This window comes from Macaca fascicularis, chromosome 18, assembly GCF_037993035.2.
Source record: "Macaca fascicularis isolate 582-1 chromosome 18, T2T-MFA8v1.1".
Classification (NCBI taxonomy): Eukaryota; Metazoa; Chordata; class Mammalia; order Primates; family Cercopithecidae; genus Macaca; species Macaca fascicularis.
Window position 1 is genome coordinate 43,915,213 of NC_088392.1, and position 25,655 is coordinate 43,940,867.

The following is a 25,655-nucleotide window of genomic DNA, read 5'->3' on the forward strand; positions in this document are numbered from 1 at the left end:
CTGGCCCAGATTTATCTTAATTTGCATACTCGGATGTGTTGTTTTAAAAGTAGTGCTGTAGACTTTCTGTAAATAGGATTTTAAAACTTTTTATTGTGGATTATTTCAAATACATATAAAAGTAATGAGAATAGTATGGTATAATGACCTATCATCAAGTTTTAACAGTAACTATCAACTCTTGGTCTCTTGGTTGATCTTGTTTCATCTTACCACCCTCCCACTCACCCCACCCCTGGCCTAGATGGCTTGGAAGCCAATAGAGTATCTTTTTAAATGCCGTAGAATGAATAATTACTTAAAGTGCTAAATTCTTTTGCAAAGTGAATAACTGTCCCCTGATTTATCATGATTTTAAAAACGTGCATTAGCATGGTGGTTTACCTAAACTGAAGCATACCGATTTGAATATTTAAAAAAGATTGATCTTTACAAAGGATTATAAAATGTGCTTTTGATGTGTCATCAATTTTAATACCCACTTGATTTGGTTGTCCGTGATTTCCATTTCATTTGTCTAAAAATTAAACAAAACCCCAGTTCCTTTTGGAGAAAATTTTTTATAAGCAGTTTAATCATATAATACTGTAGTAATATAGCATTGTTCTAAGTCTTTATTTTAATGACTATTGTTTTCTTTTTAATAAGGTTTCTCTATACTTGTTTAAAGAATTGCCTTTGTATCTTTGGCAACCTTCTGCATCTGAGATAGCGGTGATTCGGGATTGGTTGTTGAATTACAACCTGACAGTGGTGAAGAATAAACTGGCCTGTGTTATTCTTGAAGGACTGAATTGGGGATTTACTAAACAGGTATGTGTTCAAACCATTCCCTGGAGACTGGAGGTTGTACATGCATCTGTTTCAAAGAAGGATTTTCTCAGAACACTAACATTTTTGAGTACCATTTGCAAGGTCTACAAATTCTTTTAGCTATGTCAGAATTTAGGATTTTCTCTTTAATTCTCTTTTGCAGAATGAGCAACTATTAAATGAAGATAAATTGTTCCACATTGAAAATTCTTCCCTTTTTCCTTATTCATGTGTATGTGTTTTTATTTTTTATTTTTATTTTTTTGAGACAGAGTCTTGCCCTGTCACCCAGGCTGGAGTGCAGTGGCACGATCTTGGTTCACTGCAACCTCCGCCTCCCAGGTTCAAGCGATTCTCCTGCATCAGCCTTCCAAGTAGCTGGGATTACAGGTGCATGCCACCACGCCTGACTAATTTTTGTATTTTTTAGTAGAGACAGGGTTTCGCCATGTTGGCCAGGCTGGTCTCGAACTCCTGACCTCAAGTGATCCTCCTTGCCTTGGCTTCCCAAAGTGCTGGGATTACAGGCATGATCCACCGTGCCCGGCTGTATCTGTTGTTTTGTCTCTAGCTACTTTAGTTTCTCCTAATTGCCTCTTCTGCCTCTGGTTCCTTTTTCTCCTGTAATTTGTCTTGCATGTCATTGTCAGAGTTGTTTTCTGAAACACTGTGCATTGGTTAACAGTCTGAGCTCTAAGCCAGCCTGCTTGGGTTCTAATCCCAGCTCTGCCATCTTCTGGCTGTGTGACTCTGAGCAAGTTTCCTAAACTCTTTGGGCCTTGGTTGCTTATTTGTAAACATTCATGTTAATGAGTATATCTCACAGGGTTGTTTTTTGTTTTGTTCTGAGATGGAGTCTCACTATGCTGCCCAGGCTGGCCTCGAACTCCTGGGCTTAAGAGAGCCTTCTGCCGAGTACCTGGGATTACAGACGTGTGCCAGTGCGCACAGAGTTGTTGTAAGGATTAAACAAACGAGGAAATGCAAGATGTTTAGGATGATTCTTGCCACACATTAAGTACTCAGTAGTGTGGTTATTATTAAGGGTTTGCTATGTAGCATGTATCTTCAGAGATACATTTCAAGTGGTATTCACTGTTAAAAAACCTTCCCTGCCTCTTTACCTTGGACCTTATTTGTTAGCTCCTCCATCAAAAGATTAACATTTAAAAGAGAAAGTGGTGGAAAACTCAGCCCTTTACACCTATTTGACAGATTTTGTTCTGAGCAAGTCATTTAGTCCTGGAAGCCATCTTGCATCTGGACAGCATGATACCTGTTGTGCAGATGAGGAAACTGAAGCCTGGGAGCTTTTCTGCTGAGGTGTCCTTGACCACCTGGGACTGCCCATAGATTCATCTGGGCCCTCTCTCATTGACATGCTTGTAGGCAAGAGCTACAGGGAGCTGTTTTCCACCTTCACATTCTCTGGCTTGTGAACAGAATCACCCAGGCTCTCCTCTCGAAGAGCTGCATGAGAGTCTTCCCATGCCTTTGTTAGAGTTAGGAAAGTCATCTTTCTGAAAGGTTTAAGGAATGTATTTTTTCAGATTGCAAAGGAAGATAGAGTAAGAAATTTGATAGGCAACTTCAGGCACCAGAAGGAATATTTTACCTGTGTTGCTGAGTGTCTTATTTAACTAATGATGGAACAGGAAAAGGGAATGTAGACATAATTTATTAAATATCTTTCTTTCTTTCTTTCTTTTTTTTTGAGTCAGAATCTCACTCTGTAACCCAGTGGCACGATCTTGGCTCACTGCAACCGCCGCCTCCTGGGTTCAATCAATTTTGCTGCTTCAGGCTCCCAAGTAGTTGGAACTACAGGCATGCACCACCACACTTGGCTAATTTTTGTATTTTTAGTAGAGACAAGGTTTCACCATGTTGGCCAGGCTGGTCTCGAACTCTTGACCTCGAGTTATCTGTCTGTCTTGGCTTCCCAAAGTGCTAGGATTACAGGCATAAGCCATCACGCCCAGACAGTTTATTAAATATTTTTCTGTTTAATTAACTAAGCATCTTCCTGGTTCGTGGCATTGCCCTTGACCTGAAGTGTTTGTAGAGATTCTTGGGTGGAATGGGGTATGACATTCAAAGATAACCTTTTTTGGCTGGAGTAGAGGTTAAGTCAGGTTCAAACCTATCTAGGTGCAGTGTTATGGCCCTTGACAGTTTTTTGCCTATTCTCATTTTATAGCTTCATTGTGTGGGATGTGATTTTTGGAACATTTAGCTTCTGCATCGAAAATCCTTTTTTACTATTCTGTCTAATGTTTTGATTCAAAGTTACAAAAACAAAACAAAACCAAGGTTCTATGTTTGTGACTATTTTTCTCTTTAAAAGGGTACCCTTCATCTGGATCAAGCAGTTCATGCTGAAGTGGCTTTAATGGTTCTTGAAGCTTACCAGAAGTACCTTGCACAGAAGCCATATGCTGGGATTCTTTCTGAAAGTATGAAGCAGGTATTTCTTTCTCTTCTGTATTGGAAACATGAATCTTTATCTTCCCAAGACATTTAGAAATAAAGATGATAAACTTATACTATTGACCATTAGGTATCCTAAGAACATTTCTGGCAATTTAAGATGTTATAATTGACTTCTATGGTTTGATAAAGATTCTTCTTTAAAAAATAGCCTTTATATAACTATTCTAATATTACAGAATTTGAGTTGAACTACAGTGGTGTGTTAGAGCTTGGTTGTACTGGCTCTGGAGAACTGACTTAAATTTTTAGGAACTTTGCAAGCCAGGTTATTAAACTATTGGTAGCTTAAAATTGACCATGGTGGGAATTTTTACACCACCAAAATTGGCAAGTGCTATAAATGAGACCTCCGTCTGATGGTTAAACTTATTTATCAGCACACTATTCATTGAGTATCAACTTTTATGTCACTTTTCTTTTACATGAGCTAAGATCAGGTTCACAGAGTGACTAGTAAGTAAGCAGAAGTTGCGAGTGAGAAATTGCTTCGATGTAGTGCAATAAACATTAATTGGAGACCAGCAAGTAGAATATTCCTCTCTTTTGAGGGCATTGTTGGTCACAAAAGGAGATGAGTGTAGGGGCTTACTGATTTAATTTGTGTGTGACTAATGTGGCTTAAAATAAATAATTGTTTTAGGTTTCATATTTGGCCAGTATTGTTCGCTATGGAGAGACGCCCGAGACCTCATTTAACCAATGGGCCTGGAATTTAATCTTGAGGCTAAAACTGCACAAAAACGATTATGGAATACAGCAGAATTGTCCAGCTGTTCCCTTCTCCATCACTGTGCCCGACATGACAGAGTCACCCACGTTTCATCCTCTCTTGAAGGCTGTGAAAGCGGGCATGCCCATTGGCTGTTATCTAGCCTTATCTATGACAGCTGTGGGCCACAGGTACAGTGTTGGGCTGAACCACTAGGGTTACTGAACCTTATAGATAGTTCTAGAATTTTATCTTCCATATCCCAAGTTCTGAGGCCTCTGTCAAACCTATTGAGGAGTAATTAGGGCCAAATAATAATCCTTGATTAACAGCTTATCAAGGGGAGATGCTGCCCAAATTCACATACTTCAGATTTGTACAAGCAAGTCACCTTGTTACGTTATGAAGAGAGTTCTCCTTGTCTCCTGGAGTGCAATGTTCATGTCAGCAGTAGATTCATACTCTCTTCCTCAGAATTGTGATCAAATAAAAATAATTGATCACCTGTAGTAAAATTTTTGAAAAATTGATGGCAGCCCAACTCAGGCTTCTTTTTTTTTTCTTTTTAATTTTACTTTAAGTTCTAGGGTACATGTGCACAACATGCAGGTTTGTTACATAGGTATACATGTGCCATGTTGGTTTGCTGCACCCATTAACTCGTCGTTTACATTAGGTATTTCTCCTAATGCTATCCCTCCTCCCTCCCCCCACCCCACGACAGGCCCCAGTCTGTGATGTTCCGCATCCTGTGTCCAAGTGTTCTCACTGTTCAATTCCCACCTATGAGTGAGAACATGCGGTGTTTGGTTTTCTTAACTAGAGGTCCCCTTAACTGTCTAGAAGAATGAAATGCCTGACCAGGTCATATGCCTCTCTGATATGAGCCCATAGCTGTCTGTATGTCTTCCACTGGAGCACTTATCACACTATATCATAGTTAATCTGTTTAATTTTCTCAGAGATTCAGTTATATATAACTTCTATGAGAGAAGTGCCCAGGAACGGCATTTGTCTTGTGTCACCGTTTTATCCCTAGTGATGAAGACTATATCTGCTGCAGTAAATAACTGAATGCATGAATGACTTCTCAGTGGGTTAAACATCCTTTTCTTTAAAGATTCTTTTCTTATGCGTAGTTTTTTTCTAGTCTATTCATTTGTCTTCAGACTCTTTGACCTCTGCTTTCTGATTCTTGTATTTTAGACTCACCGTAACTCTTTTTAGCATCCTCATTTCAACATATTGTTCCACATTAAGTGTAATTTCAGTGGGATACCGTTGCAATTAGCTGTAGTCTTCAGCCTTGTTCTGTGAAGTAGGAGAGATACAGAATTGTTTGATAGCTTGATGGCTTCCCTTGGGTTGTTGACAGTTTAGTTGAGATAATAGACAAATCAATCAGCAGTACTATAGAATATAATTGCAGGCTGGATGATATGTGGAGAACAGTGGTTCTCAACTTCTACTGTTCTTTAGATTTACTTTTGGAGCCTTTTAAAAATCCCAGTGCAGGGAAAAGGGTGAGAATCCTGGCCTAAATGGGCTGGGGGCCAGTTCTCTAGGTATCTCTAATGTACACCCTGGATTGAGAACTACTTAGAAGCTGAGCAGAAAGAATGTAAAGGAAGGAGAGATCAGTAGAGTGGGATACCTTCGTGGAAGAGCTGAGTTTTGGAAAGGAGTCTTAAATTAGACAAGACGTCTGTCGTAGTTTGGATGTTTGTCCCCCTAAACCTCATATTGACATTTGATCCCCGTTGTTGGAGATGGGACCTAATAGGAGGTGTTTGGGTCTTGCAGGCTGATCCCTCATGAATGTCTTAGTGCCATCCTCTCAGTAATGAATGAGTTCTTGACTTAGTTCCCATGAGAACTGGTTGTTAAAAAGAGCCTGGCACCCCGCCTCCTCCTTACTTCCTATCTCACCATGTGATCTCTGAACTTGCCAGCTCCTGTTGGCCTTCTGCCATGTGTGGAAGCAGCCTGAGGCTCTCACCAGACGCCCAGTCTTCCAGCCAGCAGAATTATGACTCAAATAAACCTTTTTTTTTCTTTATTAATTGCCCAGTCTCAGGTATTCCTTTATAGCAGTGCAACATGGACTAAGACAACATCCTAGGCTAATGAGCAGAGTGATGTTGTGTTCCTCTTACAGTTACTTAGTGCCCACAGTTTGTTGAAGATTCAGCTCAAGGGCCATTTCCTGCCACGTGCAGCTCCTGTACATTCTGAACAGCACACTCACTGTGTTTTCTTGTCATTGTATTCTCCCCCACTCCTCATGGACTGTTTGCTCTATGAAGGTAGGGACATTATCTTGTTCAATTGTGTATCTCCAGATCTTATACTTAGTAGGTATTCAACAAATGCTGGTGGGTTGAATGAATGTGGAAAGGAGAGTCAGGTGTCTGAGTGGGTAAGGGGAGAGGTGGGGAAATGATGAGGAAACACTTCTCAGTGATGCCTATGATCCATGTTGGAGAATGGAGGTGATCAGGTGTTTGGGCCAAATTATGGAGATATTTGAAAGCCAAGTAAAAGAAGGTAGAATTGATTTAGAAAAGAGGAGACCTGATAAGGGTCCTTAGGAAGACACTCTTTATATTGTTTCCAGTAGCTCTAGTGTTATTAATAGTTTCCTGTACTTTGGATTTCCCATCTCTAAAATGGGAGTAATAATAACATCACACTTACTTTATGAGGCTTAAGTGAGTCAGAACACATGTAACATGTCTAGAACAGTGTCTAACGTGATTCTCTTGAGTGCAGTTATCTGAACTTAAGTGTTTTATGATTTCTCGAATTTCTTGTATCCATTCTGGGATCATAGCTCTTTATTCACTGATACTGCTGTGGGCTCTCTCTAAAGATAATTTTTGATTTGTGCTGATTACTAAATCTTGAATGGGAGTGAGAATGAGAATGAGCATTTCCTCTCGGGGCTGATCTCTACTGTAAAACTCCATGGTGGGCATTTAGGATTAGATGTACTAGAATACAGAAGTAACTTAAAACAATCTTAGGTATGGGCGGAGTAGGCAGGGACATAAGTTGTGTGTGAATATAATATTACGGACATTGCAGAGAAGAGTAGTCAGAAATTCACCCAGAATATTTCCCACCATAAAATCATTGATTTTTTTCTGTTTATTTTCATCTATCATTTTTCCTTTGATCTTTTAAAAAAGTATGTATAATTTTATATCCTTAGTTTTTCACTTTAATATTTTAAGTAGTTTCCTTGTGGCATAACCTTTGCACAATTACTTTATTTTTTGAAATGGTTTTTTCCCCCAGAATTAAAGCGGTTATAACCAAACTGCAGAATTAGGAAAGTGGAGAAAAAGCCACTCGCTTCTGCCACTGTTGTACAATGACTATTTTGTTGTGACATTGTCCCTGTATTCCCCTCCACAAATAACTTTTCTTTACTGGTAGTTATGATCACGAGTATAAAATTTTATGTTTTATTCCCTAGTATCTTGATAGCAGAAGTGTTTTTCCACATTGCCTTTGGTCATCATGTGTATTATTTTAAAATGATGCAATAGTATTTCCAATTGAAAGGATTTTTCTAAAATTTCCTTAAGTTATTTTCTACCTCTGAGTTTTAGAGTTAAAAATAAACCTGAAAAGCACATCTTTACATGGATCGTATTTTATATTTTTTTTCCATATTTGAGATTATTTTTTAAGGATAGATTCTTTGAAGTGAGGCAGAGAATAATAAACGTTTTATGCCAAATTGGTTTTAGCAGAATTTTGTAGTTTATGCAGGTCGAGTATCCCTAATCTGAAAACCTAAACTTTGAAATGCTCCAAAATCTGAAACTTTGAATTCTGACATTGCACTCAAAGAAAGTGTTCATTGGAGCATTTTGGAGTTTGGACTTTTGGATTAGGGATGCTCAGCTTATAAGTATGATTCGAGTGTTCCAAAATCTAGGAAAGCACTTTTGGTCTCAAGCATTTCAGATAAGGGATAGTCAACCTGTACTGACAGATTGAGCTCACTTTTGAGTCTCCTCTTTGCTGTGACACCTTGTGGGAATATCCAGACAAGGAGAGCCCCTGTGGTTCTCTTAGGAGAAGCTCTGTTTGAGAAACAAAGTATGGTAGTGGAGGGTGCTTTGGATTAGAAATGTGCAAACTGAGTTCTCATTTTGACCTTACCCTAGGAAATTATGTGAATTTGGGCATGATACTTCACCTTCCTCATCCATAAAATGAAAATACAGATTAACTTTTAAGTTCCTTTGCAATTCTAGAATTTCTGTGTGAAGATTAGGGTCTAGTATTTCTATGTGAAGATTGGGTATAAAACATGTGCTGGAGACCTGAGATAACCCAAGGTATTGAAGGCTCATAACTCGTTGGAAGAACAGAATTTTATGAACCAGCTACCTTGTATATTCATTGCCTTTCTCTTTTTCCGTAGCATTGAGAAGTTCTGTGCAGAAGGCATCCCACTGTTGGGAGTTCTGGTCCAGTCAAGACATTTGAGAACAGTGGTCCATGTCCTGGATAAGATTCTACCTTTATTTTACCCTTGCCAGTATTACCTTCTGAAGAATGAGCAGTAAGTGTGTTCCATTTGTGGCAGGAGACACTCTTAAACAGTCCAGCAAGTACAAATGACTGTGTCTTCTGATTTCTTAAGTAAAATAAAGGGAATGCTATTTCAACAGTGTATTATGGGGCAAAAATATTCTGCACCCCAGTTTAGAATGCAGGTTGATGAACAGTGATTCTAATAATGACTCCAGTTTTATTACCATGAAAGATATTTTTCCTTTTCACTTATTATAACTTTGAATTGCTTATTAAAGCTTATAAAGTATATGAAGGAGCAGTTTTTTCCCTGAGATTCTGGGAATCGTGCTTCTGATATTGAGCAGCAAATGGCTTTGCCATTGTAACAATAGAAAAGATTGTTTTTAATTGTTTATGGTGCATATAGTGCAGTGTTGCCAACAGATAAGATGCGTAGGAAGGTGGGAAGAGAACAACCTGTCTAGGGAGTAGAGAGTAAAGCATCTGGCTGGGGCCTCATAAAGAGTAATGAAAGGGGAGGTGAGGCCTCACCGCATGTGGAGGAGCCCTGTTCGGTGGGGACATGAAGTACATCCAAAGGCACAAGGGGAGCATTACAGTTTTCCTGTTGTGTGTCTTTTCAAGCAGTATGTCTCCACCTTGGCCAAAAGAGCTTATTAAATATGGATTCCCAGGTTTCTCCCCTGGGGATTTTACTTTAGTAGGAATGGGTTAGGTCCAGGGAACTACTCACCCAACCCCTCAACCCCTTTTTAAGAATCGGCACCCTGGGCATGAGGCAAGTTTGGAAACTGAATGGTTTGGAAACATCTCTGCCTTTATTCGTGGAGGTGGGGAGTGAGGAGGGGAGAGTGGTGCCTTTGGGTCTTTCTCGTAATGCTGTTTAACTTGCATGTGTTTGTGTCGTGGATCTGTTCTTACACCTCTGTGGGTAGAGAGAATTCTTTTTAACCCATGTTAAATGTGAAAACTTTATTCTTCTAGAGTCCCTTCTTAAATAGTGCTTTGGTCAAAAAATGGGACCAATTTAGGAATTTTTTGTTTCCTCGTAAGTAATTAGCTGGGGAAAATTCCGTTGACTCCTGATTGGAAGGTAAAGTGCATCCTCCTGTGTGCTTGGCAGGTTTTTGTCGCACCTCCTCTTGTTCCTACACTTGGACAGCGGTGTCCCTCAGGGTGTCACACAACAGGTCACTCACAAGGTGGCACAGCACTTGACAGGAGCCAGCCATGGGGACAATGTGAAACTTCTCAACAGCATGATCCAGGTGAGGGCCCTTGCAAGCCCCTAAACACACTTCTAGTGTTAGCACGCTTATGTTTTAGTCATTTCAGATCACTTGGCTCAGTGTGCTTTTGGCCAAGAAAGGCAGTAGATTTGGGCTTTGTAGTGGAGGTAAATATTATTTTATTGCTATTTAAAAAATGAGAGGCTGGTTGTTATCTTTCCCATCACATGAGCCTTTTCTCCACAGGCACACATATCTGTAAGCACTCAGCCCAATGAAGTGGGCCCCGTTGCTGTGTTGGAGTTCTGGGTTCAGGCTCTCATAAGCCAGCATCTCTGGTACCGAGAACAACCTATCCTCTTCCTCATGGACCACTTGTGTAAAGCAGCTTTTCAGCTGATGCAGGAAGACTGCATACAGAAATTACTCTACCAGCAACATAAGGTAAAAAACCTGTTAGAAAATTTATCTTTCAGTGATTGGCTAGATACAGTCGTTTGTTGAGACAGAGTTTCGCTCTTGTTGCTCAGGCTGGAGTGCAATGGCACGATCACAGCTCACTGCAACCTCCGCCTCTTGGGTTCAAGCGATTCTCCTGCCTCAGCCTCCTGAGTAGCTGGGATTACAGGTGTGAGCCACCACGCCCAGCTAATTTTTGTATTTTTAGTAGAGACTGGGTTTCACTATGTTGGTCAGGCTAGTCTTGAACTCCTGACCTCAGGTGACCTGCCCACCTCGGCCTCCCAAAGTTCTGGGATTACAGGTGTGAGCCACCGTGGCTGGCCTAAGTATAATAGCTTTCTAAAAAGATTCCCCCAAATACAGTTTTTAGATTTGGCTGTAATGCTCTGCCTTGGACTATTGCTGCTGGTGGACACATCCTTGAAATCTCTGTCTTATCAGAATCTTGTATTGTAGTAAGACAGTTGCTGATACTCTTGTAAAGGTCATTGATAAGATTTTTCTTAAAGCCTCCTCTCTCTGCTCCACATCTCCCGGTGTAGAATGCCTTGGGTTACCATTGTGACCGGAGTCTGCTCTCATCTTTGGTGAACTGGATTGTGGCAGGCAACATCACTCCTTCCTTTGTGGAGGGCTTGGCCACACCTACTCAGGTAGGAAACTGACTGAGAGGACCATTTGTTATCTTTGTGAACTTTAATCTCATGATCATCCTTGCAAAGAAATTACTAATAGTCTAAATTAACTTTTATTTAGCCCTTATTCTAGTATAAGTATACTTTTTCATTTAATCTTTGTAGTAGCCCTTTGCTGAGGTTGTGCTGTTGTCATTCCTGTTTTACAGAGGAGTTAACGGAGTGTTTTTTTTTTTTTTTTTGAGACGGAGTTTCATTCTTGTTGCCCAGGCTGGAGTGCAGTGGCGCGATCTTGGCTCACTGCAACTTCTGCCTCCTGGATTCAAGCTATTCTTCTGCCTTAGCCTCCCAAGTAGCTAGGATTACAGGCATGCGCCACCATGCCCAGCGCATTGTATTTTTAGTGATCGGGGTTTCTCCATGTTGGTCAGTCTGGTCTCAAACTCCTGACCTCAGGTGATCTGCCCGTCTTGGCCTCCCAAAGCGCTGGGATTACAGATGTGAGCCACTGCGTGCAGCCTGAGGTTTTTTTTTTTTTTTTTAAATTAAAAAACGTTTTTGGAGACCAGGCCTTACTTTGTTGCGCAGGCTAGTCTCAATCTCCTCTTGTTAAGTCATTCTCCTGCTCCCAGCCTCCCTAGTATTTGGGGACTACAGGCACACTACTGTGCCTAGCTATAACTGAGGTTCAGTGGAATTAAGGGCTATCTCAGGAATAGACAGCTCTTAATCAGACTCCAGCCAGCTGACTGTAGAGACTGCCCAGCAGCACTGCGGAGAGCTTTAGAGTAGGCACTGGAGCCAGACAGCCTGGGTTTCAATCTGGGTTCTGCTGTTTGTTAGCTCTGTGCCTTGGGCAGCTTGCCTACCTCTCTGTCCTCAGTTTTCTCAGTTGTCAAATGGGAATAATGATGGCACCTGTGTGTAAAGCATTTAGAACAGTGCTTAGCTCGTAGCCAGTGCTTACTGAGTGTTGGCCATTATTATTGTCATCATCAGCAGCAGCATTATTTTTATCATTACCACCTCTTACACTTTGTGTATAAAATTATGTCTGTTTCATCACTTAAATCAGTAGTAACATTCTTCAACCTGTTATTCGTCTTACTTCTTGCTCTTCTTCCCACCTCTCATGGATTGAGCTGGAACAAACTCCTTGCTGTTAGCTAGACACATCCCTGGCTTTTCCTCTTTTTGTCTCTGCCTAGCGGATTCTCTTACCAGCATGCCTTTCCCTCTGACCTCTACATAGAACCTTCTCTGAGGTAGCACTTCACCTTGACTCAGTCCTTGCCACTGCTCAACTTCACATTTTGGTTACTTACATATTAGTCTTGTCTACTCCAATAGATGGAAAAATTCTTAAAGACAGGGCCCCTGTCTGGTCCTCTTTCCTGTCTCTCTCGCACACAGATCTTGCCCAGTAAATATGGAGTGAATGAACATCTTCTTGTACTAAAGTAGCCTTTCCAAAGGAACGTAACATTTTCCAATGATCTATTTTATTTAAATTTATATCTGTGACAAGAATATAGGTGGGTATAAAAATGTGTTAATTTTAGAAACTGCAAATATTTGCTGATTGAGATTGAGATAGGAAGAGAATATAAATGTGGAATATCAGGATGTATGTTGTCAGTGGGGCAAGCTCCTCCTTCCCCTCCCCTTTATCTGGTGTCATTGTAGGTCTGGTTTGCCTGGACAGTGCTCAACATGGAATCCATCTTTGAAGAGGACTCCCAGCTCCGGAGAGTTATTGAAGGGGAATTGGTGATAAACTCTGCTTTCACCCCTGACCAAGCTCTGAAGGTACAAATAGCAGTTCTGCATTTGAGTGGTAGAAGGTGGCTTACACTTTTGCTGATGGATTCACCCGTAGCTTTTGGGCTTCTGTGTCTTCTTTTGTTGTGAATGTTTGGAAAGCTCAACAACCAAACCAGTACTCAAAACTGTGTAATTGAAGAGTACTTGCTTCTCAAGTTTCATTTAACAAGAGTCTCAACCTAATATTTGAAGGCTGGATCATTGCACATGTGACAGGGGTTGCCACTGGCTCCCACATACATCAGCATTCCCTAGAGAGCTCGTTAAAAAGCAGATTCCTAGACCTCACCTTCTGAGATTTGGAGTCTCTGAGTCTGGAGTGGGACCAGGAGTTTATTTTTTAAAACTCCCAGCTGATTCTTAGGCTTACTAATGTGTGGGAAAGACTGGAATAAGGCTTTAAAGAGCCTTCTATTTTAGTATAGATTTTGCTTTTGGGTTTCAGAGCCTGTTAAAGAATTTGCTTTTGGGTTTCAGAGCCTGTCAAAGAATTCAGCATTCTCGAATGTCCTTTTGAAATCTGAATTTTCAAAAGATTGATAAAGTTTGACGGTCACATAGTCACATCTACTTTTTTTTTTTTTTTTTTTTTTTGGAGACAGAGTCTTGCCCTGTTGCCCAGGCTGGAATGTTGCAATGGCACAATCGCAGCTCACTGCAACCTCCACCTCCCAGGCTCAAGCAATTCTTATGGCTCAGCCTCAGCCTCCTGAGTAGCTGGGATTACAGGAGTGCACCACCACACCCAGCTAATTTTTCTATTTTTGGTAGAGACAGGGTTTTGCCATGTTGGCCAGGGTGGTCTTGAACTCCTGACCTGAAGCGATCCACCCGCCTTGGCCTCCCAAAGTGCTGGGATTACAGGTGTGAGCCACTGCCCCTGGCTTTACTTTTGGTTTTCATTTCATTCTGTTCCCTTGCACTATAACGTTGTATTTGCCAAGGAATTTCAGAAATGAAAATGAGGTTAGACTAGATGACTCTTAAGACCCATACCCATTCTGGGGTCTGTGAAGTGTTTTGACAGAAAAAAAGCTGCCCTACATGTCTTGCTACCAAGGAGGTTAAAATGTTAACTAGTGGATTGGAGAGGTGAGTTTCATATGATTTTTAAAAAATATATTATTGAATTGAAAACAGAATGTTTGGTGTTTCATTTGGATCACTTAGAAAGAGTTAACTATTTGCATTTATGTTCATTTTGTGGTTACTCAGAGCCCTTCCTTTTTTGTAGAAAGCCCAGACCCAGCTGAAGCTCCCCATCGTGCCATCCCTCCAGAGGTTGCTGATTTATCGCTGGGCCCACCAGGCTCTGGTCACGCCTTCTGATCACCCTCTCCTGCCACTCATTTGGCAGAAGTTCTTCCTTCTGTATCTTCACCGCCCAGGACCACAGTATGGGTATGGTGCCCAGTATTGTAGGTTTCTGTGAGTCCATTTCTGCCTTTTCACTGCTCTCTTTCTATGTGTTCTTAGACTGTGGAGTGTGAGTTGGAATCATTCTTTGGTGATCTCTGGCGAGGACTCTTTGTCTGTCTCTATGTTTGACATTTATTAGACTGGATCTTTTTTGAGTTGGTGGTGTCTTGTGGCAGCTTCTCTTTACCATCTTCCATGACCAGTGTAGTGAAGACAACATCCTGGGATTGGGCAAGGTTTCACACAGAACTTCTGGAGATACAAAGGGACAACAACGGTCTCAAACCTTGGCTGCCTGTGTGACCGTCATGGGCTTGTGGGAGGGGACCTTGTGATGAGTGGTGCAGGTGTGAACAAAGGCCAGTCTGTGTCTGTCACCTATGGGTTGTACTTGGGAATATTTAGCATTTTCATGGGATTCATATGAAGATACTCCACCCAGCCAGAGACATCCACTATTACCAACCATTGCTCTCTAGCTCCTGCCTCAATTCCTCATTCCCTTAACTCACTCATTTGAAATATATAGATATTGACTGGGCATGGTGGCTCAAGCCTATAATTCCAGCAGTTTGGGAGACCAAGGTGGGAGGATCACTTGAGGTCGGAAGTTAAAGACAAGCCTGGTCAACATGGTGAAACCCCATCTCTACTAAAAATAGAAAAATTAGCCCAGCGCAGCGGCACGTGCCTGTAATCCCAGCTACTTGGGAGGCTGAGGCAGGAGAGTCGCTTGAACTCTGGAGATGGAGGTTGCAGTGAGCCAAGATTTTGCCACCGCACTCCAGCCTGGGCGACAGAGCGAGACTCTGTCTCAAAAAAAAAAAGTATCTATCTATATATATGTGTGTGCATGTGTGTGTGTGTGTGTGTATAAATAGATAGATAGATAAAAAGTTAGATAGATTCTTAGTCACTTCTAATTTTGTTTTTGCCGGATTGCAAGTTCTTCAAGAATAGAGAACATCTTTATCTATGCTGTACCTCTAAATAGTGATGATGTCTTAAATTTGTGTCGCATTTCACACTTTGTAAAACTACTTTCATATACGCCATCTTGTTGGACCATCAAAATAATCTTTGAGGTAGAAATAATAGGTATTAATTTAATGGTGTATATCCACAATCACAGTAAATTGCCTTGCTAATTGACTGCTATTTTATGCCATACAGAAAGTACATCTTGTGTTGAAAGGTTATAGATCTGTGCTTGCGTTTTTTTTTAAGGTTACCCATAGATGGTTGTATTGGAAGAAGGTTTTTTCAAAGTCCTGCTCATATCAGTTTGTTGAAAGAAATGAAGAGACGTTTGACCGAGGTGGCTGACTTCCACCATGCTGCAAGCAAGGCCCTCCGTGTTCCAGCAGAGGGCAGTGAAGGGCTGCCAGAGAGCACCCCTGGTTACCTGACTTCACCAGAACTGCACAAGGAGCTGGTGAGGTGAGTATGGTTATTTAGCCTCTTACATTGTTGTCTGCAGCACAGGTACTATGCTAGAGCAGTTAACTGTGTTACAAACTGCTGGATGTTATTCTCTTAACATGGTTTGATTGAGTATGGAAGGTGGCTTTGATATAGATTTGCATCTTGAAATGTTTCTCTTTTATGTTCCTCAAGCGAACTGAATCAACAGTTTGGATGTACTTGTGTCGAGTGCCTGTAGTCTGAGTGATAAATCCTCTTCTACTTCTTTGTGTAAAAATAGAAATAAACCAAATTTTATCATAGCAGGTAAGCAACGATTAAAGCCTACTAGACAGCCTGGGCAACATAGTGAGACCGTATCTCTACCAAAAAAAAAAAAAAAAAAAAAATTAGCCAAGCCTGGTGGCATGCACCTGTGGTCCCAGCTACTTGGGAGGCTGAGATGGGAGGATCCCTTAAGCCCAGAAGGTCAAGGCTGCAATGAACCATAATCATGCCACTGCACTCCAGCCCGGGCAACAGAGTGAGACTCTGTTTCAAAAAAACCTTGCTAGAATAGTTCTTTTTCTAAGAAGGAGTGTCTCACTATGTTGCCCAGGCTGGAGTGCAGTGGCTATTCATAGGCACAATTATAGTGAGACGATCATAGTGCACCTCAGCCCCAAACTCCTGGGCCCAAGTGATCCTCCTGAACAGTTGAGACTGCAGGTGTGTGCCACCACACGTAGCCTAGAATAACTCTTCAAAAGAAACAAATGACCGAGGCAGGGCTCTTTTAGTTGGTTCATCCTCCACCAGATTCAGGGATCCACCTAGGATGAGGGGTCTAGTAATCTCCCAAAAATATGTGCCCTATAAAATCAGGGTACAATATTTGCTTCCTGTAAAAGGTTAAGAACTCTGAAGATAGGTTTGGATTCCTTTTACACTATTCCTTCATCTTTCATTTATAAGTTTGATATAAACCAAATACTAGTCTTACAAATAAAACTTAATAAAAATGGCTCTTAAGAATTAATCCTGAATACCCAATAGCTCGATGAGGCCCCCATTTCAACTAGCACTGAGGCCTCAGGTTTACTTGCCCTCAACCTTTTAGGGCTCTCTCTCAGCCTCCAGAATGATTTCTCCCCTTATGTTGCTTGTTGAAGGAGAACTTCTTTTTAACTAGCCTTAAGCAGTGGAAGGCTTTCTCTGTGAACATTTTAGATAAGCCAAGAAAGTGTTAGATATTCCCTTCTGCCTCTGTTATGTTCCCCTTCCTGGTATGTGTTCATAAAGTGGCCATCTATTTCACTGAGTCAGAAACTGGAGGAGAGAACTACCTAGCAACCTCTTCCCTGTAAGAACCCCAAAGCCCTGTCCTTGTCTCTGTTCCTAGACTGGCTGTTGCAGAGGTAAAGGAGGTAATTTTCCACTTTATTGAGTAAAGTCAGGCCAGGCCACCTCCCAGTCCCCCACCCAGTAATTTGTGTGTTTGCCGACTATTTTTCTAGTACTGCTGGTAAAAACAAAACAAATTAAAAATGAAGGAAGTATCATATTTTTAAAAAGGTTTTTACTGGAAACTTGGAACTTTTTTTGAGGCAGGGTTTTGCTGTGTCACCCAGGCTGAAGTGCAGTAGCGCAATCTCGGCTCACTGCAACCTCTGCCTCCCAGATTCAAGTGATTCTCCTGTCTCAGCCTCCTGAGTAGCTGGGATTACAGCCGTGCACCACCATGTCTGGCTCATTTTTGTATTTTTAGTAGAGACGAGAATTTCACCATGTTAGTCAGGCTTATCTCGAACTCCTGACCTTGTGATCTGCCCGCCTCAGCCTTCAAAAGTACTGGAATTACAGGCCACTGTGCCCAGCCAGAACTTTTATTTTTTTAAGTCTGATTTTATTTTATTCCATCTTGATGAGAGGGGCATACACACATGCTATGATATTTATTTGTGATTCTTTGAGGTGGGAGATGGTTCTTGAGCCTAAAGCTGGAAAATTCCTACAATGCATAAGTTTAAAATAGCTCTTAATATTTTCTCTGAAAATGTTTTTATTTTCCAAGCAAAAATAACTGACTGAATTGCTCAGGAAAGAAAAGCTCCAAATTCAGATCCCAGGTCTGTGGTAAAAATCACCTTTTCCAGTTATTTTTTTCTGTGTACTGTATTTAAATCTACTTTAAAGAATGGTTGTCAGAGCCCCTTCTTCATACCTTTTGTTTTAGCAATTATCGCATCATATTTGAATGATCTGTAACATGCCTCCCCTGCTGAACCAGGAGTTCCCTGGGAGCCGTGGTGGTTGTTGACCACATTTTCTGTATTATGGGCTTTCTTTACTCTTACGTAGGGGTGCCAGTGTTCCTAGAGATGTAAAGAAACTTCATTTGCATGCTCATCTTTTTATGTTTCATATAATTATGTTTTTATCTTTTAGGCTCTTCAATGTATATATATTATGGCTAGAAGATGAGAATTTTCAAAAAGGAGATACCTATATCCCTTCTCTACCAAAGCATTATGATATTCACAGGCTAGCAAAAGTGATGCAGAATCAGCAGGTGAAACTATAGCACTCTTTTTTAGCATATCCGAATGTAATTTGAACTGGTCATATTCATAATAATAAAAAAATTTATTGATAAGAAAATGGATAGTCACTCAGATGGTCATTGTTTCTATGAGTTTTGTCAGTATCTAAGTGATTATATGGAGGGAATACTCCCTTTTGAATCTCCAGCCACACCGTGCCTTCTACTTGAAGGCTCGAAGCTTGTTTAGAGCTTTTTACAACGTCATAAACATAACCTTCCTCTGACTGTGTATATTTTAAAATTGGAAGTTCTTAGCAGCTAAACACCTTTAAGCAATTATCTCTACTCCCGTTCTTATATGCAGTGTAAAAATTTGTAAGAATTTGTAAGCATCCATATGTGATGTAGGAGGTTAGTTGCATGGAGGAGATCAGGAGCTCACCTTTGTTTGGCTTTGGAGGTGCTTACTTGTCCTTGTCACAGTTCTGGTTGCTCTTCTGGAACCACTTGATTTCAGTCTTCATATGTCCTAAGCTGTTCTCTCCCAGGCACTCAAAGATGTCTGTGACCCTTTTTCAGGCCAACACTTGTAATCTCAGTTTTCTCTAAGCTTCTCTAGCCTTCTTGGGGACAGGGGAAAAGGGTTGGAGAAGACAATTCTCTTCTGTTCTAGTTCTTTTTTTTCTAGGGTTGCAGTCTTTTGAGCATTGACCCAGCACCAGGATGGGATTTAGGAACCTCTAAGAGTTGAAACACTTTCATTTGGATCCTTAAACGCTCCTACTTTCATATCATGTGTATATTTTATCTCCAGTAGGTGTCTTTTTCTTGTTTTCTTTCCTTCATTCCTTGCCTTTCTTCTTGCTTTCCTTTTCTTCTGTATTTATTGAGTGTCTTCTAAGTGCTAGGTACCAAAGATACAAAAAGAAATCTGATACATTCCCTGCCTCCAAAGAGCTTATTGGCAAACAGGAGACTAAACAAACAGTTATTACATTTTGTGATCAAGATTATGGGCCCGGTGCGTGGCTTACACCTGTAATCCCAACACTTTGGGAGGCCGAGGCGGGTGGATCACCTGAGGTCAGGAGTTCAAGGCCAGCCTGGCCAACATGGCGAAACCCCGTCTGTACTAAAAAATACAGAAAATTAGCTGGGCGTGGTCGTGGGCACCTGTAATCCCATCAACTCAGGAGACTGAGGCAGGATAATCACTTGAACCTGGGAGGTAGAGGTTGCAGTGAGCTGAGATCGCGCCACTGCACTCCAGCCTGGGTAACAGAGAGAGACGCCATCTTAAAAAAAAAAAAATTAGGAGAGTGGAATGCACATGGTACTATGGGAACGTAGAGGAATAACCCCTCATTTGGATTGGGCCTGGAGTGGTGACCTTTGAGCTGACCCCTGAAGGACAAATGGGAGTTGGGCAGATGGAAAGGAAAGGCATGGTGTTAGGGAGTGGCAGAGAGGATGTTAACGGGCAGAAAGACCAGTGTGTGCAGAGACATAGCAGGTGAGAGAGAGTAGGACATAGCAGGTGAGAGAGAGTAGGGCATGTTCAGAAAGGTGCAGGGTAGGGCAAAGCACCTGAGGCGGGGCAGATGAAACCAGAGAGGTGAGTAGGAGTGAAATCCCTAAGGACCATGTATACGTTTCGAAAGAATTTGGCTTGTATTTTGAAGTCTTCGTTTGGAAAGCTATTGAAATAGCAGCAGTTATTAATGAATAGATGAATTAAGAATATATCGAGGAAGAATCAGATACCTAAAGACTTCCAAATTTCTAACTTTGGCCCCCAGAGATAAACCCTGGAAAAGCGGGTACCAGAGGGGCTTCAACAAGAGCTCTCTATCAAGGAGTTGGTCAGAAGGGGAGATACAGATCTAGAATTCAGGAATGAGGCAAAGTTGGATATGTGGATTTAGTGGTAAGAGAATACGTAGATTAAGAAGGGGACTGAAGATGGAACCCTGAGAAATAACAGCATTTAAGGCACAGAGAAATAAGACTGAGAATATAGAGCCAGAGAAACAGGAAAAATACACATGAGACCATGGTGTCCTGACATCCTTTGAGTGCAGTTCCATCCTCATCTTTTTATACTTGACATCCCTCATCCATATCCAAAGCTTTGTACATGGTAGGTACTTGGTCAGTGTTTTTAAAAATTAGCCATTGCTTTCTTGGTTCTCTGAGATTTATCCTGGTTCCTCAGCATCAACAGAACTAATTGATTTCTTTCTCCCTCTTTTTCTTTTTAATTCAGCCTTTGCTTGGCGCTTGATGTATAATTTCTTGATCTGTAATTCAAGCTCAGGGTTCTTTTGTATTTTTTTGGTTTCTAAGACATCTCTGTTTACCCATCGTTAATTCCTAGTATTTGCTCTGATCATTAGCCTCTGTTAACAGTTCCTTAGCATAGAGACAGAGAAAGTGACAGAGTGGCCCTATTTAAAGGAGCGTGTATACAATAGGAGGATCTGACCCAGCACATTGAACAGTCAGCTGCATGTAGAATTCAGGACTGTGATTGGGATTACATTGGAGCTCCTCCTCTGAGTCTGGAATGCCTTGCGCTGTGGGGTTGGTTTGGAAATAATGATTTGGGACTTCACAGCAGTGTGCTTATGGAGAAGCCAGGGACATTTTTTGGTTTAGAGGGATCCTTGTGCCTTTAGAGCACTTAAAATCCAAAAAAAAAAAATCATGGTCCACAAACCCATAGTCCCTATTTGCTCACTTGCTGTTACTATTTGAAGTTCATTGATAATTTGACTTTTTGTTGTTGTTAAAGGCAGTCCCCCATTCTAATGCGTAGTGATCACTAAAGTGAAATATATATAATTCGAAATAGGTAAGACAGCCCACGGGAGTGTAGGGGGAGGATACTAGAGCTGCTATATTTATTGTTTTCTCATTTTATTTGTTTACTTATGTGACACCTGTTATTATGAAAAAATTTCATCGTATAGGAAAATAGGGAGACCAGTATAATGGGCATGCCTTTCTCCCCCTCCCCGCATATGCCATGTGTCTAGTTTCATCTATAGCGCATCCACTTCCTCTTCCATTTTATCTTGGCGGTAATCCCAGAGAGCAGTTGATACATGAAGATTTTAAAAGATAGGGATAAAAAATGACATAACCTAATAGCATACCTAAACATATTAGAAATAATTTTTTATACCAAATATTTAGTCAATATTCAAGTTTCCACCTTTCTCATAAATGTCATAAAAGTTTTATTTTTATTTTCATAGTTTGAATCAGGATTCACATGTTGTGATTGGTTGATATGTCTTAAAAATCTGTTTAATGTACAAGTCCTTCCCTTATCCCTTTACTTTTTCTTGCAATTTATTTGTTGAAGAAACTGAGTCATTTGTCCATAGAGGCTCCCCAACATATGGATTTTGCTAACTGTATCTTCATGGTGTAGTTTAACATGTTTTTCTGTCCCCTGTGCTCACTGTAAATTGATAGTTGGATTTAGTGTCTTGATCTAATTCAGATTTGATTATTTTTTAACATTTTATTTTTTATCTCTTTAACATTTGCTATTTTTTACCTATGTCTTATAGTATACGTAATGTATTAGCTTTATAATGTATGTGTATAATTTTTAAATATACATATAGGGCTGTTAAAACTTTTTCTAATCATGATACACGAAAAAGTTTTATAGCTACTGCAGAGATTGTTAGAATGGTCATTTTAATGGCAATTTATCCTAATGCTGGAGGACTTGGAGTAGACCACTTCATGTTGAAACTTACTGGTTCACTTTATAATTAAATATATAGTTTTATATGTGAATCTATGACTTGTCTGTCAGAGTTAAAATACTGTCGTTCTGTTTCAGGATCTGTGGATGGAGTATTTGAACATGGAGCGCATCTACCATGAGTTTCAGGAGACTGTTGGTCTGTGGACACAGGCCAAGCTTGAGTCCCATTCCACACCCTGTAGTTCGTCCGTGCAGCTGGACTTCACTGATCCTTTGCTGGGTGGGTCCTGGGAGCATCCACCGCTTCGAATGAGTGAATGAATAATTGAATCAGAGCCATTGAAGGTTGAGGCTGACATACTTTATTCCTCCAGTGTTCATTTTTCCTCCGATGCTTTAAAAAGAGATTTCAGTTTACTTACACAGTGGTGTAAAGTGCAACTGTAAATGTAATTACTTTGCAGTTTTAAAAATCGGAAGTCTGTTTTTTTCTTTTATAAACTCTTTTCCTCTGTACCTGGAACTCTTACCTTACAAATGAATCAGATGCCTGAAGTTTCTAAGTTACTTGTTTCTCCCAGCACATTTTTCTAGAGAAAGAGTGGTATAAATTACCAGTTAGTTTTCTATCAGGCCACAAAAACCCATTTAAAGTTGCTGATATTTGGGGTAACCTGTTTTAATTACTGACTATATTTCAAAAATATAGGACATATAAATTCAATTGTCGACCAAAATATTACAATATATAGTGTAATAAGACACTGAGGTGATCCAGAGAAATGGAAAATACCTTCTTATTCCAGCTTGCCACCAACCAAAATGCGTTAGTTGTATGAAGAGAGAGAAATAAGAACTTCTCTGGACTTCACGCCATTCATCTGTAAAATGGTGCTGGCTGGTCTCTTCAAAGGCTCTAAAATTTTTCCTTCCAACATTTCCTCTCCCTGCATTTTTTTCTTGAAGCAATAATATGTTTTTCTGATTATAAAAGTTATATATATTAATTTGAAAAATTAAATGATATAGAAAGGTATATATAGAGGAAGGGATGAAAATTGCCCTCAAGCCAGCAACATAGATTCTCATTTTTCTATTCCTGAAAGTTTGTTAAAGAAGAGGAAGAAATATGTGAATAGATCTGGAAACTATTAAATGATTTCTGTTCGTGCCCTTCCATTTGTAGTGTTGCTGTGTTGCCTGAACACTGCCCTAAAAGACGAATTGTTTTCGCTGGAGTTAGTAATTTATGAAGCCCTTAGTTTGTTCCAAGCAGTGTCTCAGTGCTTTATATGCACTAACTCAGTCCTCACAAAAACCCTATGTTGTGAGGTTATCCCTATTGAGCAGATAAGAAACCCAATTTGTAAGCTGGTTAGGTGACCTGCCCGCATGGGCCACTAACCACCAATAGCTGGTTATTGGGCAGAGCCGTCTGATTCCAGAGACCTGTTGTTCACCACTCAGTATTCTACCTCTTGTGTCTGGTGATCACTATACCTTGTACTTCTAAACAAAATTAGGGCCTAGACTTCTAAATAGTGAGTTTCAGGTTTTTCTCAGATGTAAGAGGTTAGTTGATGATTATATCAAATGATTGAATTTGTGGTATGATTGGTTGTAGGAAAAATTTCACTAGCACCCTTTTTCTTAAACTAAATTTGTTTTATTGGCTTCAATATTTTTGTCAGTCATGGTCCAGAGTGGTGATTCCTATTAAATATGAATTTAGATATTTTTGTTTGTTTATTTTTAAAATATCCCTGGTTTTTCTTTTACGGTAACTTATATTGGGTTTGAAAGAGCCCCCAGTTTTCCTTTAGCATCGTGGCCTCTTATGTTGCTTGAAAGGAACTTTAACATACATAGTCACAAGTCTTATCCAGTGATGAATACCTAACTTGGTTACATCTGTGCAAACAGTGATTAGTTCTAGTGGAAAAACACCAGCTATAAGGGATAGTGCTGTACTTGACCTATTTGAAATGTTGAATTCCATCTGTTTGGGGTACAAACAATACAAGTCTCCTTATGCCAAGTAAAGTCATGGCTATTAATTTTTCTTTAATTTTTCTCAACAAGAATAGAAAATGGAATGTTACATCTGGAATGTAATCGGAAATTCATAGTAGTCCCTTAAGTACTTGTTGACTTGACTTATTGACTTGAAATTCCCTTGACCACTGCCCTCCTCTGTTTCTTGCTATTGAAAAGAATTGGGTAGGTAGCAGCATTTTTCTTCATGTTATTCAGTCCCCACCTGCTGTGTGGTATGTGTATAGTGTGGTAAAGGGAGAGGAAGGGAAGATAGGAATCTATTGGATATCTACTGTGTATTCAGCTCTGTACTAAGTTTAGAAGTATCAAACATTTGAATTTGATTAAACAGTATGAGATCATGTGTAATCTAGGGCAAAGTTGCATGGTAGAGGTTCACTTTTGTGTGTGTGTGTGGCAGTGGATTGCTTATTTGGACTCCGTAAATCATTTATTGAGTGAATGAATAAGTAAATGACTGATGGACTATATGACTGCATAAATAGAAGTGCTGAAGGAACTTATGCATATGTCTTCATTCATTTTATCTCTTACTGCATCCAGTCCTCCTGTTCAAACCTTGACCTGATTTCAGATTTTTAACTCAGCTATATTCCATAATGCTTATTCCTTTTTCTTCAGTTCCTCTGAACTCTGGATGATGGCATTAAAACCTTAACTAGGCCGGGCGCGGTGGCTCAAGCCTGTAATCCCAGCACTTTGGGAGGCCGAGACGGGCGGATCACGAGGTCAGGAGATCGAGACCATCCTGGCTAACACGGTGAAACCTCGTCTCTACTAAAAAATACAAAAAACTAGCCGGGCACCTGTAGTCCCAGCTACTCAGGAGGCTGAGGCAGGAGAATGGTGTAAACCCGGGAGGCAGAGCTTGCAGTGAGCTGAGATCCGGCCACTGCACTCCAGCCTGGGTGACAGAGCGAGACTCCGTCTCAAAAAAAACAAAAAAACAAAAAAACCTTAACTAGGTTACCTGCCTCCAGACCTACTCCATTCACTTAAACCATTATTCAGATGATAGCTACCATCTGACTCAAGCTTGCATAGAGCTGTTCACAAGATCCACCTGATATTAGTGTAAGGCACTAGATAGTAGCTTTACACTAATATCAAGTTCAAACTTCTTAGCGTGTCATGCAAGGCCTGTCTAGGGTAATAATTTAAGGTCATGAGCTTTAACTCTTTAACTATCGTAAGACTGTAAACTTTTTGAGGGTAGGAATGCTGCTGAATTGTACCACATGCTTCTGATCTCCTGCTAATTCACCTGATTGCTCAGTATATATGACTTAATTTTCTTTCAGCTAAAGAAAGAGTTTTAAGTAACTTGCGGAAGCATGAGGCTCCCCAGCCTCCCCTTGTTCTGCACCCAGTGAAGCCTCCTGTGCCAGTTATTTCCTCCGCTGTGCTATTGAGTCAGAAGGACGCCACCCAGCTGGTGTGCACAGACCTGAATCTGTTGCAACAGCAGGCCAGGTAAGACTGTGCAGCCTCAAGGATCATGTTCCCATGCTGGTGGCTTTGACAGTCTGGATGATTTGCTACCTGGAGTGGCTTCCTCGTCAGCATTTTTACCATGAGGATAGTTTGCCCAGGCTGGCCCAGATGGTTCACTTGGTTAACCAAGTTGTGACAAGTCTTATAATTTCACATCAAAATTATGTGGTACTCTCACCAACTATCAATTTCTCGTTTCCTGTGGTCGCATTTCTGAGCATCAGCAGTGCCAGCTAAGATTTTCTTATGCTTCTCATGAAGAGATCTTCTGATATTGGAAAGATGG

The 25,655-nt window shown here is 40.5% G+C and overlaps 1 protein-coding gene across 6 annotated transcripts in view; it reads left to right on the forward strand.

The window, feature by feature from the left end:
• EPG5 (ectopic P-granules 5 autophagy tethering factor) overlaps window positions 1-25,655 on the forward strand; it is a 131,329-nt gene that overhangs the window by 50,599 nt on the left and 55,075 nt on the right. For 3 of the 6 annotated variants that reach the window (XR_012427098.1, XM_005586806.5, XM_005586807.5), the window contains exons 14-26: window positions 649-813; window positions 3,161-3,280; window positions 3,947-4,206; window positions 8,457-8,597; window positions 9,696-9,840; window positions 10,048-10,245; window positions 10,806-10,916; window positions 12,585-12,707; window positions 13,957-14,150; window positions 15,369-15,581; window positions 17,994-18,117; window positions 21,953-22,097; window positions 25,177-25,348. Coding sequence is in view for 4 of the 6 variants with exons in the window: in XM_005586806.5 (XP_005586863.3) it covers window positions 649-813; window positions 3,161-3,280; window positions 3,947-4,206; window positions 8,457-8,597; window positions 9,696-9,840; window positions 10,048-10,245; window positions 10,806-10,916; window positions 12,585-12,707; window positions 13,957-14,150; window positions 15,369-15,581; window positions 17,994-18,117; window positions 21,953-22,097; window positions 25,177-25,348 (2,111 nt within the window). In the remaining 2 variants the exon portion in view is untranslated. The remainder of the gene's footprint in view (window positions 1-648; window positions 814-3,160; window positions 3,281-3,946; window positions 4,207-8,456; window positions 8,598-9,695; window positions 9,841-10,047; window positions 10,246-10,805; window positions 10,917-12,584; window positions 12,708-13,956; window positions 14,151-15,368; window positions 15,582-17,993; window positions 18,118-21,952; window positions 22,098-25,176; window positions 25,349-25,655) is intronic. The other 3 variants (XM_005586808.5, XM_065533890.2, XR_012427099.1) reach the window with 2 other exon arrangements.